Here is a 17,343-nt window from a genome sequence, read left to right on the forward strand (position 1 = left end):
ATTGATGGAAACAAAGCAGCACATTCAAGCATCTTCAAAGTGTCACATCTCTGAGGTCATCATCAAAGCTTTAATACTGATCACATGATCCATCAATAACTGCAGCTGTGTTGTGTTTGTTCTCTCCATCAGATTCCTGTCAACTCACAGTCGACACAAACACAGTAAACAGATTCCTCAAACTGTCTGACAACAACAGGAAGGTGACATTTGTGAAGGAGGATCAGTCATATCCTGATCATCCAGACAGGTTTGAACGGGACTGTCAGCTGCTGTGTGGAACTGGTCTGACTGGTCGCTGTTTCTGGGAGGTGGAGTGGAGAGGAGGTGTTCATATATCAGTGAGTTACAGAGGAATCAGAAGGAAAGGAGACAGTGATGACTGTGAATTTGGACGTCATGATCAGTCCTGGAGTCTGATCTGCTCTGATCCTCGTGGTTACTCGGTCAGACACAATAACAGTCAAACATCCATCAGGTCCTCCTCAGTCTCTCACAGAGTTTCAGTTTATGTGGACGTTCCTGCTGGAACTCTGTCCTTCTACAGAGTCTCCTCTGACTCTCTGATCCACCTCCACACCTTCAACACCACATTCACTCAACCTCTCTATCCTGGATTTGGGGTCTGGTTCTCATCGTCTGGTTCCTCAGTGTTTCTGTGCTGAGTTCAGTCTCCAGAGTCTCCTCCTGTCAGAGAAACAGTGTTGAACAGAGAGTTCAGTCTCTCCATGACTCTGTCCCTCAGAAACATGTTTTCACATTCATGGATTAAATCTGTTTCTTTCTGAAATCCTTCTAAATGATTCCTTGTAAACTTCTTCCTCTTCAAAGATGGAAGTTGTGATTATTCCAGGACCCAAATATGGTGTTTGCGTCTTTTTCCAGTCAAGTTATCTTTTTCTATTATTCTCCATAGTGGTGATAATTGTGGGACTCTTTGTCAGAATGTTTGTCCACAAAGCCAAGAAATTTTGATTAACACAACTTTTGCATGATAAAAAATGATAATTCAAGTTGCTGTATGTATATTTATGACACAATAGATTTTGTCATATTTCCAGAATCTATGAAAGAACCAAAATACACGATTGCTTTTTGCAACAAAGACACATTTTAAAATTCAGAGTAAAAGGAGTCACTGGAAACTCATGACTTTTGTGGTGTACACGGTCTTTACAAGTGTCTGAAAACTTTTTTTCACAACCACATCTACATATTGAAAAATGCTGATACTGAAACATTTTTCTGTAAGTTTTTAAAGGTACAAAAATATTCATCATGTACAAGTTTGATACTTGAGTTAAATATGTCAATTTGTCCATGAAAACTCTTTTTATTGCACCATAACTGGCTGTAAATAGAAACATTTTCATCACACATGGGCAGAATTTTCAATATTGAAATGATCAATAAACTTTAGATGTTTTAATTGAAATTTCCCACTCAAGTACAGCATCTTTTTTTCTCGATTATATTGAAGAGGTGTCACTCTAATAACCACAACTGCACCTGTATCAGATAAACCAAATTATATCAGTATGATATTTATCAAGTCTTGTGTCCACCTCGTTTTCAGCTCATTTCTGGAGGCACCCCGGCTTCTCCTCACATGTTAATGCAGGTAAATGTTAATTTACTCGTTGCTATTATCACAGAGTCTATTGAAGTGTTGAGTTCAAAGTAATTTAGAAACAAACTACAAAGAGTGCAAGTAAACTGAAGTGAGCTGAAGCTAAACAGATATCTAATGATATCTCAATCTAATGAAATTAAGTGCTATTTCTCAACCTACCTTTGCCGGCCTATAAGTCACTGACAAGATGTTAAAATGTGATCACAGCCTCTGTTTTAAAGATATAGAGCGGTGATATCATGGAAGAGGATGTGTTTGCAAATGAACGTGTATCGTTTTCCAATAGGACTCAGCAGAAATGATTGATCACAGAAGACCAGAGTCAGAAAACACATGAATTAGTTTAATGGGACTGAAGACCAACATGTGTGGAGAGGCTGATCAATATACACTGAATGTCAAAAAAAGAAATCACCACCTGGATTTAACTAAGCAAATAGGTCAGAGCCTTCCACTGGATAATTACTGCAGTGATGAATACGTTCCAGCTTCAACATCTTATTTAACCCGAGCTGATGAAGTGAGGAGCTTCTCATTTCTGAAACAACCATGTTGGACGACATATCCTGTGCTCATAGAAAGGATGTTAATCTGTCTCAGAAGGGTCAAATTATTGTTGTGATGCGCAGGTGAAGCCTCATGAAGCACTGAGACTTTCCATTAGTTAGCCGGATAAGGCCGAAATCGATACTCTTCTGTCGTGCTTCCTGCAACGATGGTTGCCGCGGCTCACGTTTTTTTGCACTCGCCTGTAAAAAGTCTCTGTATTGCTTTCCATTGTGCTTCTGCAGATGCTTTATTAAGTTTGTTGTGTTAAAATGTCCGGTTTTGCTGCCACCCCTTGAGACACTCATTTTGCAAACGTTGCACTCAGCTATTTTACTTTTCTCCTCCGTTCGCATATACGGCAGAAATGACCAACTCTGCAGGCTTCTGTTCACTCTCTGCTCACGTGACGAAAACACGAGCACATGGCAACCATGGCAACAGCTCGTCTGTGTTACGGCATGTCGTGAAAAGTGAAGATGAGGCTATATGAGACAGATTGGGCTTATGGATTGGATCGAACGAGTTCTAATATAAAACTCCGATGCTCGATCCAGTCATTTTGGCCTGGATTGAACTCGATATCGATCCAGCGGATCGGATCGAACCATCCCTAATTATTACCATCATCAACTCTGTCAAGTCTCTGTCTCTGTCAATGCAGGACTGGCTCATCAGTCTGCTATTTTGTCAAGAATGGACAAAACGTTGTGGAGATCGCCATGAAAAACTGAAGTTTGTTTTGAAATCGGGGGATCTGTAGTTGCTGCTTGAATGGTATCAAAGAGGAGGTTCCAGGGTTTGCTAGCTCTTTTCTATAGACCGCCTCCACATACACTTCTAGCTTTGGCCGTAGGTAGTGTCTACAGATACGGACCCGTACCCGTAGCCTGTGGGCTATGGATACAGCACTTTCCATTTGCCAGACAGATACGGACCCGTACACGAGTCTCGCGAGTCAAGAAGCTGCTAACCACTGCAAACTGTTGAAAGGTAAGCAAAGGTTAAGGTTAGGGTTAGTGTTAGGGTCAGGTTTAGGGTCCGTACCTGTAGTACCGATGCTACGGGTCCGTACCTCGAGCGTCTACCGGGAGTCACGTGACCAGATCTCGCATATCTGATTGGCAAATGGAAAGTACGGGTCCGTACCTCTAGCAACTACCTTGGCCGTACCTCAATGGAACTCTCTGCAACAGGCAGATTCTCCACCCATCTGTGTCCACAGAAAGGGAGTGGAAAAAGAAATGAGCGAATAAGCTTTGTATAATCTTCTCTTCTTGCAGGGACATTGTGAAAAACAAAGTGGATTGTTCTCAACAGTTTCTCAACGTTCCACGAGGAGAAGCCAGTCTTGAGTGAATTGTATATCGTGTGCGATCCACAGCTCCCAACATTAATTAACGGCTGACCTCCATGTAGTTCAGCATGGTCTTGATGGAAATTATTGAGGAATTTCAAGTTCACATTTGGCCCATCCATACCGATGGAAAGGAGATTCTTTATGTCCAGCAGACACACAATCCTAAGAATAGAAATATTTTATTTCAATTACTTGACATGAAAAAGAAAAACTGAAAAGGTGAAAGGCGAAAACTTATTTGATTGCACATTTGATAGAATTAAAAAGCTACAATAAAAAATAGCTTTTAAAGCTTCTAAAAGCAGTAAGATTCACTGAGAAATGGTGAACACATCTTGTATCTTTAATTCATCCAAATAACATTCCATGAACAAAAAGTACAGCTATACTTACTTTAAGCTACTTGAAGGAGATGCATCACTACTTGATGGAATGTGGTGAAAATCTTTTCCTTTGTGAAAGAAGAGGGAGAGTTCTGCAGCATCCACAGTTGTGATGTTGTCCTCAGATACACCACAGAGCATCGGGACAAATCTCTGGAGCATGGGTGTCTGACCTGGACTACGGTAGCTAATTGTTTGTCTGAGGACTTTCATTACATGCTAAGCTATAGTGGGGCTGGTAGTCAACTCTGTGAACAGTGGCAACATGTACTGTATGATTTGGATGGGTGAAGTAGCCTCTGTGATGCAACAGCATTTCTGCAGCTTTTATGCTGCATGGCAGGATTTTAACTCATCACCTGCACTACATAGTGACTCGCACCACTTCAGGAGGGTCCTAGATCTTATCTACAGCTTTTTAAAAAAAAAACATGATTGCAATCACTGTCATCTTCCCCCCGGACAGAGCTCTGTCCCATTTAGAGAAGCCTGCAAGTACTGCGAGAATCATGTTCTTTGATCTCTCCAGTGTTTTTAAAATGGTGCAGAAGACCTTCAGTCTTTGAACATCCCATGAACTGAGATTTTACTCATAACGTGACTAGACACCACTAGCCCCCCAAAATCCAACATGGACATCGAGTTGTTTATTTTTTGTTGACTCATTGAAACTTCCATCAAACATCAGAACAAATGGTCCTGCATTGTTCACTGCAGAAATCAGTTCATTTTTAAAGTGTGGGGTAAGTCCAAACTTTAACATGGAGTTAGTTTTGTCCTTTCGACAGGTGAAACATTTTACTGTTTATGAATCCAGAAACATTGCCTGGAACAATCCAGAAATGCATTCATTGGATGTGTATGAGTGGTGCTTCACAGCAGTGTTCAGACACCAGAGCACCTCCACCTGCAGCGCTGCATTCGACCAAAAAGATGCACGAAGACGACTCGATTTTCTGACGGTAGCGGCGGCTCTGGTGGGAGCGGTGGTCACTACAACTGCAGTTGTGCTGTTTGTGGTGGTCAAAGTAGATGCTGAAGACGTTACGCTGTTGGTCATGGGAAAGTAAGTAGCCACAGTTAACCGTTGTCTGCCTTTTACAGCCGATTTGTGGCCGTCGGACTGCATGTGAGATTTCACGGCATTGACACCCATTGTACCAAACTTCATTTTTTTTGTACAAGCACTACAAAGTCCTTCTCCATCTTGACCACCAACGGGCTGCAGCCATTCTCTGAAGTTCACGTTTTCTAGCCATTTTTGCTGGAATTTGCATTTCCCCACTTCCCAGCTCTCCTCTACCTGGTCCAGCCCGCCACTTTCTGAACATCCGGTTTTACAGCAATTGTAACCGATCAGCTGGAACAGGTATCGCAGTGATTCTACATGTTTACGTGGATGTACATGGCAAATCACAGTTTATAATTATATATTATCTATTTTTCATTGAAAACTGCAGAAATAATTTTTAATGCCATTTCAGGACTTAATTTTCACAAAATCAATTAAATGACTCTTAAACCATGAGAAAGCATCGCTTACTAACAGGGAATGAGTTCAGAGGCTATAAAGGTGCTGCAGATGACAGCACCACCAGTTCTCTCTTTTCTGAAGCCATGAGTGCAGTTTTCAGGTTTCAGTACCCAGCAGGTCACAGAGCAGATTTTTTTCAGACGTCCAGGATTAACCAGAACGACTGTAAAACAAATATCATGTGCTGCACATGTGAGAAATACATCTGTAAAGTCCATGCACATGTAACCCTCTTCTGGGTATGTACACGTTGCTACCTCGGTTGGTAGGAGCTAGGAGTAATAGCAATAACCACTGGACACAGCTATAAGTTGTTACTGTGAACTTCTGAGTTTTGATAAACTATTTGAACAGTGCACAACATAATTACAATGCAACATCTATATAGTAGGGAGGTTAATCACAAAAAATAGGCTTTTGACTTCAAGTCATGATGCAAAGGTCCCCTTTGGTATGGAAGTACTTTAAGGTCATACAAATAAATTCATCCAAAGACACAAGTGAGATCACCCTTTGTTTTGGAAATAAACAATTTTTTTCAAAAATGGCCGCCAATGTCCCAAAAATCCTCAAGAGCCCATATCTTTACTTCTGTTATAGATATAATGACAACCTTGGTGTCAAAGTGTACATTTTTGGGGTCAAGGAATCCAATAAAATAGGTTTCAAGTTTAAAATAGCAACAGCTTTCCCTTTACCATGACAACTGGGGTAAAGATGCACATTTTACATAAAAATTGTGTCAGAGTGACTTTACTTATTGTTTCCTTCAAAAAGTTTTTCATTTAAGCAGTGCAACTACTTCTGTACATTACATTTGTCCTAAGTAGCATGAGATTTCAACTAGTCAGGTGTAGCATATGCTCAGATGCACCAGGGATTGTAACAGCTGTAGCAGCTGTTGAAGGTCCAAAGTGACAGGTTGACACTTTGAGGTTTGTATGCCTTTCTCGTTGAATAGAAAATAATTTTTAAGGTTTGATAATTAATAACTAGGTAGTTAATAAATAGTTAGCTACCAACTACTTATCTTCATTATTACAGCAAGCACATGTATTGCCCTCTGTTACTGATTGGACTCATACACAAATTAACCACTATTCACCCTTGTGTTTACATACGGTCCCACTCCCTACTCTCTGACCATCCCTATAAAATGTCTACTTTCCAAATTGTCTGAGTCGGCTTACCTTCACAAACATGCTCTGTGTTAGTAAGCTCATTGTATGCCAGAATACCAGTAAACACCCCACTATAGCAAACTTAGCAGGACTAAGAGTGAAATTTCTTCATCAGCAACAACAAAAGGCTGACTGTAGTGTTGGTCAAGTCTTTTCCATGGATCTTTGTATGCCTCTTTGTCACTGATAAAATGTGCCCTCAAGACATTTAAGTGCTAGACCAGTGATTTATCTTTTAACAAGTGCAGTTTATCAGCAGGAGATTTACCTTTACAGTCCACCAGTGAGATGAAGGAAGCCTTCCATTCAATGTCGGTGATTGGATCTCTGCTGAACACAATGGGCACTGGCACTGGGATTCTGTTTACAGCTATGTAGTCTAGGAAAGCTTTAACCACCTGGGAAATGTCTGTAGGAGGCGATGGAGTGTTAACTTGGGGGTGTGGTTGTTGTACAGGATTGTTAACTGGAATGGATGCATATTGTTGCATGAGCGGGTCATATGAACCTGTAGAGAGTACTGGGGCTGGTTGTGCAAAGCTTCAGTTGACATAAGTCATCATTCTGTAACATTTACTGTCTGTCCATATCAACTTTTAATTCCCTGTCATAAATCTCTAATTTTGCATGTGCGGCTTGTCTTTCCTTTTCTGCTTGTAAGCGCTCTAGTTGCATTCAATTCCTTCCTGTGTTTCTCTTCCATTTCTCTTTTTCCCCCTTTGTTTCATTTCCTCTTGTGTGATTTTATACTGACCTTCCTTTGCAGTTGATTCTGTGGCTGCATCTTTTCTTTTGGCAGCAATGCTTGCTTCAGAGTGGTGACTTGACTGTGATGCAGGACCAAATATAGATAGCATGTTTATAAGTTAAGAGCTGATGGAGGCGTTGCTTTTCTCCTTCTGCATCATACTCATGTATGGTTGCTAAATGCTCAGAAATTATTTTCATAATGTCCTTTGTCACTGATTCACTGAGTCCATTTTGTGCCTCATGACATGGAACAGTGTGCTACGCTCTCTTAGTTCACTGGATTCTTTCATCATGTCATTTACCGTCTTTTCAATATCATCTGCCATTTCTGCTAAATGTGAATCTGATAGATCACTTTCCAGGTTTTCTCTGTATATTCTGAACTGGCCTTTCCAGTGTTCATAGATGGTTCATGGTTTTCTCTCTCTTTTAGTCTGTTCTTCCTGTTGATATGAGATCATTTTATCTGTGGGCACACGAAGCCGTTCTGGTCTCCTTCGTAACATTTCTTGATCTGTTTTATCCATTTCAGATTGAAACTCCTCTAGTTGTTTTTTTCTCATTTATCTGTTCTTCGCAGCTTTCCATTTTGAGAGTAATTGCTGGTCACCCTATCCTTGGATCGTTGCTCACTGTAGCATTACACCCCGTATGAAGGATGACACTTTACTGATGAATTTTCAGGTTTAATGGCAGTAAACCCTTAATTTCACCGTAAGAAGTGAGGAATACACAAAACAATGTGTCAGCTAAATCCCATACTCTTACAATCATTGACAACAACTTAAATTAACCTTGGTTTTAGCAATAAAATTCAACAAATTTACAGATTTGGTTTCATGAAACATTTAAAATGTCTCTTCTTTACTCAAACACAGACCTTGTGTCTATCAAAGGAGCTGCTAAGAACCAAACACATTTTACTCACTGATTTCGCTCCATGTCAACTTTTTCCTTCAGTCTTTTCATTGCCGTTTCGCTAGCTCACGTTCAGATACAACAGGAAATAATCTCTTCAAATTAAAAGCCTCAACGGGAAGTGAGATTTAAATGATTGTGAATAAAGGCAATAAGCACCAAAATGGTAGCCTAGCCACGCTAGACAACCCACGGCAACGAATTTAATTCTCTCCCAGGGTGGGTCTAGTTACCCTCCATAAGGCTCGAGGCTGGATTCTCCTAAAACTGGCCGGACCAATCACCATGAAGTGTAGAGTCAGAAGGCGGGCGTAACTAAGTGACAACAGAGGCGTGACGATTCTGACAGAAACAACCGGTGCACAATAAACAGTTATCTTTGGACTGGGCTTTGGCCACAGCCCTTAAAGATTTGAAGCTAAAATTCAACTTGCAAGATAAACTAAGGACGGCACTGAAGTGTTTCATTGAGAAGAAAGACGTATTTGGACTTATGCCGACGGGATATGGCAAATCCTTAATATACCAGTTGGCTCTGCTGGTTGGGAAGCTAATGGGACTTAGCCACAATCCGGCGCTCTTAGGAACTACGTCAGCCTATTCGTTGCACTGATTGGTTGTATACCTACCCAATTGCTGCAGAGTGATTTGAAAGACAACCTTTTAGCCCGCCTCCCTCCCTGTCGAGCGTTCCTAGACCCTTGTGTCTTAAGAGCTGGGTCTAGCGCGGCTAGGCTACCAAAATGGCGTAATGTACACACGTGGACAAAATTGTTGGTACCCCTCAGTTAAAGAAGGAAAAACCCACAATTCTCACTGAAATCACTTGAAACTCACAAAAGTAACAATAAATAAAAAGTTATTGAAAATTAAATAATCAAAAACAGCCATTACTTTTGAATTGTTGATTAACATAATTATTTAAAAAAACAAACTAATGAAACAGGCCTGGACAAAAATGATGGTACCTCTATAAAAGGTTGAAAACTATTTGACCAGAGTGACATGATTAACTCAGGTGTGTCATTTAATTGACATCACAGGTGTTTCCAAACTCATAATCAGTCAGTCTGCCTATTTAAAGGGAGACAAGTAGTCACCCTGCTGTTTGGTGAAAAGGTGTGTACCACACTGAACATGGACAACAGAAAGCGAAGGAGAGAATTGTCCCAGGACATCCGAAAAAAAATGATAGACAAACATCTTAAAGGTAAAGGCTATAAGACCATCTCTAAACAGCTTGAAGTTCCTGTGACAACAGTGGCTCATATTATTCAGACGTTCAAGACCCACGGGACAGTAGCCAACCTCCCTGGACGTGGCCGCAAGAGGAAAATTGATGACAAATTGAAGAGACGGATCGTTGGAATTGTATCCAAAGAGCCCAGAGTAACCTCCAAAGAAATTAAAGGTGAACTCCAAGGCCAAGGTACATCAGTGTCAGATCGCACCATTCGTCGTTGTTTGAGCCAAAGTGGACTTCATGGGAGACGACCAAGGAGGACACCACTGCTGAAAAAAACTCATAAAAAAGCCAGACTGGAATTTGCAAAAATGCATGTTGACAAGCCACAAAGCTTCTGGGAGAATGTCCTTTGGACAGATGAGACCAAACTGGAGCTTTTTGGTAAGGCACATCAACTCTATGTTCATAGACTCAAAAACCAAGCATACGAAGAAAAGAACACTGTCCCTACGGTGAAACATGGAGGAGGCTCAGTAATGTTTTGGGGCTGCTTTGCTGCATCTGGCACAGGGTGTCTTGAAAGTGTGCAAGGTACGATGAAATCTGAAGACTATCAAGGCATTCTGGAGAGAAATGTGCTGCCTAGTGTCAGAAAGCTTGGTCTCAGTCGCAGGTCATGGGTCTTCCAACAGGACAACCATCCAAAACACACAGCCAAAAACACCCAAGAATGGCTGAGAGAAAAGCGTTGGACTATTCTAAAGTGGCCTTCTATGAGCCCAGATCTGAATCCCATTGAACATATGTGGAAGGAGCTGAAACATGCCATTTGGAGAAGACACCCATCAAACCTGAGACAACTGGAGCTGTTTGCTCATGAGGAGTGGGCCAAAATACCTGTTGACAGCTGCAGAACGCTCATTGACAAATACAGAAATCGTTTAATTGCAGTGATTGCCTCAAAAGGTTGTGCAACAAAATATTAAGTTATGGGTACCATCATTTTTGTCCAGCCCTATTTCATTAGTTTGTTTTTTTAAATAATTATGTTAATCAACAATTCAAAAGTGATGGCTGATTTTGATTATTTAATTTTCAAAAATTTTTTATTTATTGTTACTTTTGTGAGTTTCAAGTGATTTCAGTGAGAATTGTGGGTTTTTCCTTCTTTAACTGAGGGGTACCAACAATTTTGTCCACGTGTGTAGTTATCTTTAGCAAACATAGAAATGCACTTGAGGTTTATATACACATAGCATTATTAAAATTTTGTAACAACTGTACATTGTATTGATAAATTCATCAGTTATTATATGCTTATTTGGATTCAGCATATCAATGTTAGAATCACCACAGATGAAAATGACTTTTTGATTCGCTTTAGAAAACATTCCTTCCTCCCAGTCCTTAAATGCTTCGATACTTGAGCCTGGTGCTCTATATACACAGCTTATTATCACATTTTTCTTTTGTTCTTTACAGATTTCAATTGTTCTACATTCTAATAAGTTGTCATTAACAGTTGTCATATTTTCAAGTCATTGTCCACAAATAAAGCCATTCCTCCTCCACTCTTGTTCTTTCTGTTTATACAGTTTAATTCACATCCTTCCATTTAAAGTCCGTTCCTTTATCATCATTAATTTATGTTTCTGATATTTTGAAGGTTTTTGTAAATTTACTTAATTCTTTGATGTAATTGTAGTTTTTATATAGGTTTCTACTATTGAAATGAACTATTGACAATTTATCATCTGTTTTCAGTTCTGGTTGTGTTGTTCATCTGTATGGTAGCAGCAGGTGTCACTGATATAACAGAAAACATGATTGTCCACTAAATGATGATCTGTGTAACGAAATGTTCTTAGCTGTAGTTTCTCCTGATCTGTGATCCTTTGGACGATATGATTTCTGTCTCCAGATGTAGATGAGATGTCTCCTTCAGACTGAGTCATGATTGTGTTGTGAATTGAGTCTCTTGATCAGACCTTACAGTCGGGTTGCTGATGATCTCTGCTATTTTTCCACTTCCTCCTTGTTTCTGATGGTCAAACTTTTTCTTGTTCTGGTTCAGTTTAATGAATATTTTGCAGCTTGTGGTCCATGTGTTTTGAATTTTTTCCTGTTTTTTCGTATGGCGTGTTTTTCTGGAGATGACGGCAGATGTTGGTTCATGAAGACTTTTGGTCCTTTCAGTTTCCTTCCTTGTTTCAACAGAGCAGTTTTGTGTTTTCTCTTGACAAACCTCATGATGTGTCGCTCTCATTTCAGGGGGTGACATCCCTCCATGTTGATGCAGTCAACCTCAGTCCTCTTGGACTGAAGGAAAGCAGCCACTTGCTGCTCCGTGGAGGTTACATCCTGCTCACTGGGCTCCCCCTGCTAGGGTTAGGGTTAGTGCTGCTCCAAGTCTCTGCTCTAAAGGTCTGACACATGCTGTTCCTTCTCTGTGTTCTGGATCTGTAGAGCCTTCACCTCCCCCATCAAGTCCAGGATGGTTTTCTGCTGCAGTTTGACAGCACAAATTTCCTCAGTCATAAATTCCAACCACCTCTTAATGTCATCGCTTTCCTCTTTTAAGAGATTTCTTTGGACTCATATCGCGACGTGAGTGTCCTCTCTGCTTTGAACCAAAATGAAATTCATGTACATTTTGAGGAGACGGTTATGAATAAACTGTGGCTAGATGAAACATTTTGCCCGCTAATGTCCACGATATTAAAGATTACAAACATCTGCATCACCTGTAATGTTAAAAAACACACAGATATGTGTTTATAAATATATACTAGATGTAAAGCTGACACTAGTGCACTGAAATAGGAAAATAAGAAGCAAGATTTCATGTTTTCTCAGCCTTGTGTACAGAGAAAAATCACATTTTAACTCAATCTGAAAGTAAAACGCTGAAATACGGTGTCAGTAATGAAATAAGAAGCTGGTTTTCATGTTTGTTAAACACTATCTGAACCATACAGGGACTAAAAACAACAAAAAAATTAAATTTATACCCATAACCATATACCCATTCATATCTAACCCCTAACCCTAACCTTAACCCAGACCAAAACAATGCCTAACCCTAAAGAAACGTTTTTGCACTTTTACTTTTTTCAGTAACAGCAACATGGCCAAGAAAACACTGTTTCCCCTCATGGGGACCCAAATGAGGTCCCCACAAATGACATTTCTCTTGGTTTTCCTATTGTTGTGGGGACATGAGGTCCCCACAACCATAGCCAGCACCTGGGAGCACACACACACACACACACACACACACACACACACACACACACACACACACACACACACACATATTTTAGATGCAAAATTTGCATAGAAAAATCACATCTCAACATTATCTGAAAGTAAAAAGCTGAGAAATTGTCAAATTAAAAGAAGTAAGAAGCAGCTTGTGTAAATACTTTCTGAATCTTACGGGGAGAAAAAAGGAAATTAAACCAAAACTTACATTTATTTATGTTTTTCAGATAAGATACTTCATAAATTCCTTAGTATTAAAGTTGACAAACTGTATGTTTATTATGGAAATAGTAATATTCTGGCTTCATTTTCTCAGTGCAGAAACCAATGAGTGATGTCACGGTAGCTACGTCATCTTTATTCTACAGTCTGTAAAATGTGCTCTTATTGTGAAACTCTGCCTGCTGCTTCCTCACAGGTGGAGTCCTGACTGGTTCCAGGAAACAGATCACCTGTCTGAGTGTCCAGGAGTGGACTGGAAACTTTCTTCTTCTTCTTCAGCGCTTTGAATAAAGTGTAAGTTTGCTTTGTTTGCTGCTTTAACTTCAGTAATGTTGCTGTTTGTTTCTGCTCTGTCATGTTTCTACATGTTCACTTCTTATTTCACCACAAACTCTGGATCACTGCTGTTTAAACATGGATCAATATGATTATCAGGTTATTGATTCACTGCAATCAGTCAGTATTTATATTAGATGATTGATTGGTTTGATCAGCTGCTGATGTTTCTTTGTTTCTTCAGTACAAATCGTTTCTCAATTCCAAGTCCGTACTCGTATACTTGCCGAGTTCAGACTTGCAAGTACAACTCTGAAGTACGAACTCCTGAGAACAGGAGAACTCATCCTGGTTCATGTTCATTTGGAACACCAGCGCACTTGATGACGTCACCGCCTCGGTTCATCTGCTCTGGTTATCTTTACCGTGAAAAACAATGAAATGGAATCAGATGTAATAACACAGCCCTGCATGTTCATGTTTTTATATAAAAACAGTTACTGGATAAACAGTCATGGAAAAAATGAGTAGACCACCTTGTTTTCTTTGATTTCTTGTTCATTTTAATGGTACCACTAAAGGTTCATTAGTTTGGACAAATATAAAGATAACAACAAAAATACCTCATGAGAGTTTAATTTCAGAGCTGATATCAGACATTTTTCATGGATTCCTTGATAATAACCAATATCCATCAGTATCTATGGCATTATTCTGCCAAAAACAGCTTCTATGATTCCATGTTTTCTTTTCTGTCTGTTTTAGTCCCATGATCCAACAGGAGTTAGTCCTGATTCAGAACCATTCTTTCTGATGTCTCTTCATGCTCTCCACCAGCTTCTGATCACAGCAGTCCATTCCTGTTGCACTAATTCTAACTAATCTGCTTTGTTTTTGGGCTTGTGGTTCTCCATTTAGTGTTTGACAATTTTCCAGAGGTTTTAGTTGGATTTAGATCTGGTGATTGAGCAGCTCAGGCATGGTTCCAGTGTTCTGGTTCTCCATCCAGGCTTTAACTGACCTGGTTCATTGTCCCTGTTCCATCCAGACTGAAACTACCCCAGATGGTCTCTGATCCACCCCCATGTCTTACTGTAGGGGCAGACAGTCTGGTTTGGAGCTTCTCCAGGCTTCCTCCTAACCAGTAAGTTGTCTGGAGTGGACATCAACTGAAAACTGGATCCATCCCTGAAGAGAACCTTAGAACAATCATCAACAGTCCAATCCTTTCCTTGATGAAGCCAACTTCCAGCAGTGCTGAGATGTCTGTCTTTGTGGCTTATTCTTTAGTTTTAGGCGTTATGTGAGAGCTGACAACTTCTGAGTTTTGCTACGGCTTGAATGTCAGCAGGAAACCACTGTAGACCTTTGAAATGTCCTCTTATTTACCCTGGAATACAATGAAGCTGAAGCAGGTCAAAGAGGACATAAAGTATGATGGAATCAGCTGCATTTTTGTCTTGTTCATTGTATTATTCAGGTAATAAACCTTTAGTGGCACCAGGCATTAAAATGAACAAGAAATTGAAGAAAGCAAGGGTGGCCTAATAATTTTTTCCATGTCTGTAAAAGAACTATTGTGGCAAACTGAGTTAAAGAACAGCACTAGAGAAAAAGTGTGTGTCTTTGAAGCACTCTGTAACCGTCAGATATTTATATTTTGACACAAACAGAAAATGTGGCAGGAAGTGATCAAACACCTTCACACTCACAGTCCTGACAACATAACGCTTCATCAAACTAAATAGGCTGACCAAGCCACAAAAATACAATAAAACACAAACTGTAACACTAACATAAACCACAATAATGACATTTAAACCCTCAACATCCTGAACTCCCATGATGCATTGCAGCACCACAGTTCAGTCATAGTGACCGGTTCTGTCATTGCTACATTATTAGGGTCCGAGCACCGAGGGTGCGAAGGACAGGCGGTGCCAGGGCACCGACTGTCCAAGGCACCAGCGGTGCCAAGGACCCTATTGAAACCCTAGGGTTTATTATTATTAGGGTCCGAGCACCGAGGGTGCGAAGGACAGGCGGTGCCAGGGCACCGACTGTCCAAGGCACCAGCGGTGCCAAGGACCCTATTGAAACCCTAGGGTTTATTATTAGGGTCCGAGCACCGAGGGTGCGAAGGACAGGCGGTGCCAGGGCACCGACTGTCCAAGGCACCAGCGGTGCCAAGGACCCTATTGAAACCCTAGGGTTTATTATTATTATTATTATTATTATTATTTTTTTTTTTTTTTTTCTCCCGTAAAGTAAATTGGCTTTTTGGCGGCCTTATCATACTCCAAAACGCGTGAAATTTGGCATGCACATCAGGACTGGCGAAAAATTTGATATTTTATGGGAGTTGCGCATGTGCGTGGCAAAATGGCTCTATAGCGCCACCTGCAAAGTTGAAAAAGTAGTCATTAGGCCAACTGCCACAATGTTTCATGTACAGCTACAATATTTGGTGGGCATATGCAGAACATCTGGACACACCAAAAAGTCAATTACAGCCACGCCCTAAACCCAACAGGAAGTCGGCCATCTTCAATTTGCTGTAAATTTTTCAAACTTAATCGCTCCTCGGGAAATGACTTGCCTTTTTGGCGGCCTTATCATGAACCAAAACGCGTGAAATTTGGCGTGCACATCAGGACTGGCGAAAAATTTGATATTTTATGGGAGTTGCGCATATGTGTGAAAAAATGGCTCTATAGCGCCACCTGCAAAATTGAAACAGTGGTCATTAGGCCAACTTCCACAATGTTTTATTTACAGCTACAATATTTGGTGGGCATATGCACCACATCAGGACACACCAAAAAGTCAATCACAGCCACACCCTAAACCCAACAGGAAGTCGGCCATCTTGAATTTGCTGTACATTTGTCAAAATTTATAGCTCCTAGTGGATAAGTCTGAGAGAACTGAAATTTGGCCAGTACATGCACCAGACCTTTCTGATGAAAAGTTATCAAAAACTCAACCAGAAGCCAAAAGGTGTGGCCATGGCGGAGCCTCAAACAACTGATCCTTCGCCATGAAACAGGAAGTGGTGTCTAATTCTTCTCAACATGCTCCAATCTGCCTGAAACTTTACATGTATGATGACAGTCCTGTCCTGATGTCATCCACATAGGGATATTCATTGACAGTCATAGCGCCACCTTGTGGTTTCAGGAAATAGACATCTTTTACACTTTCATGCCCTATTGTTACCCGGTTGATCATATTCACTTCAAATGCAGTGACAACAGCCTAAACACATTGATGATGCATCCCAGTGAAAATGGTGACTTGTCATCAAAGGGCGTGTCTGTGGCGGCCAAACCAATTTCGATGTTTCGCCATGAAAATTTAACGATTCATATCTCAGCTGAACAACATCCTATCTGCCTCAGACTTCACATGCTGGATACCAGGTCCAGTCTGAACACATCCACACTCATAAATTTTGAAAAAGTCATAGCGCCACCTGTTGGTAATAGTAAGTTTAAGGCCTTATATTTTCAGGTACAATGGCCCCAAACTTGGTGATATCATGCTGGAAATTGGTCAGTCGAGTCTTCACCTCTTGACAATCACACACTGTGAAGGGTGTGACATTTCATGCAACGCTGTTGCCGTAGCAACCAAATATCGCCATGAAAAACAAAGCCCTTTCTGACAGGTTAGGAATACTCCAATGCTCACAAAAATTACCACACACATCACCATTGACCCAAGGAACAACACTGTATGCATCTCGGCACTGCACATGCTATAGCGCCCCCTACAGTATTTTTAACAAACAGCCCCCCCAGCACGTTTCACCTACATCCATGAAATTTGGGAGGCTTATAGAGCACATCAGGACGCACAAAAAAGCCTCTTGGAGCCATGTCCTAAACCCAACAGGAAGTCGGCCATCTTGGATTAATTGTGAGATTTTTGATGATTTTTCTCATTTTTGAGAGTTAATACCTCCTAGGGGATAATTCCAGGAGACCTGAAATTTTGTCAGTCCACACAGCAGGACTTGGTTTGGAAAAGTTATCAAAAGTTTAACCAGAAGCCAAATGGCGTGGCCATGGCGACCATCAGCGTTTTG

The 17,343-nt window shown here is 40.6% G+C and overlaps 1 protein-coding gene and 1 long non-coding RNA gene across 13 annotated transcripts in view; one reads left to right on the forward strand and one right to left on the reverse strand.

Annotated features, from left to right (window-relative positions):
• The window catches only part of LOC110946369 (uncharacterized), a 95,568-nt gene that overhangs the window by 43,126 nt on the left and 35,099 nt on the right, over positions 1-17,343 (reverse strand). The window lies entirely within an intron of this gene.
• Positions 1-17,343, forward strand: part of LOC127537093 (NACHT, LRR and PYD domains-containing protein 3-like) — a 135,062-nt gene that overhangs the window by 36,246 nt on the left and 81,473 nt on the right. For 7 of the 12 annotated variants that reach the window (XM_051958820.1, XM_051958819.1, XM_051958813.1 and 4 more), the window contains one exon: positions 133-1,149. The exons of the other annotated variants lie outside the window; for them this stretch is intronic. In XM_051958820.1, the coding sequence (XP_051814780.1) occupies positions 133-665 (533 nt within the window). In that variant the 3' untranslated portion in view covers positions 666-1,149. Of the gene's footprint in view, positions 1-132; positions 1,150-17,343 lie in introns of those variants that run through there. 12 annotated transcript variants of the gene reach the window in all.

Source organism: Acanthochromis polyacanthus, chromosome 14 (assembly GCF_021347895.1).
Source record: "Acanthochromis polyacanthus isolate Apoly-LR-REF ecotype Palm Island chromosome 14, KAUST_Apoly_ChrSc, whole genome shotgun sequence".
NCBI classification, from domain to species: Eukaryota; Metazoa; Chordata; class Actinopteri; family Pomacentridae; genus Acanthochromis; species Acanthochromis polyacanthus.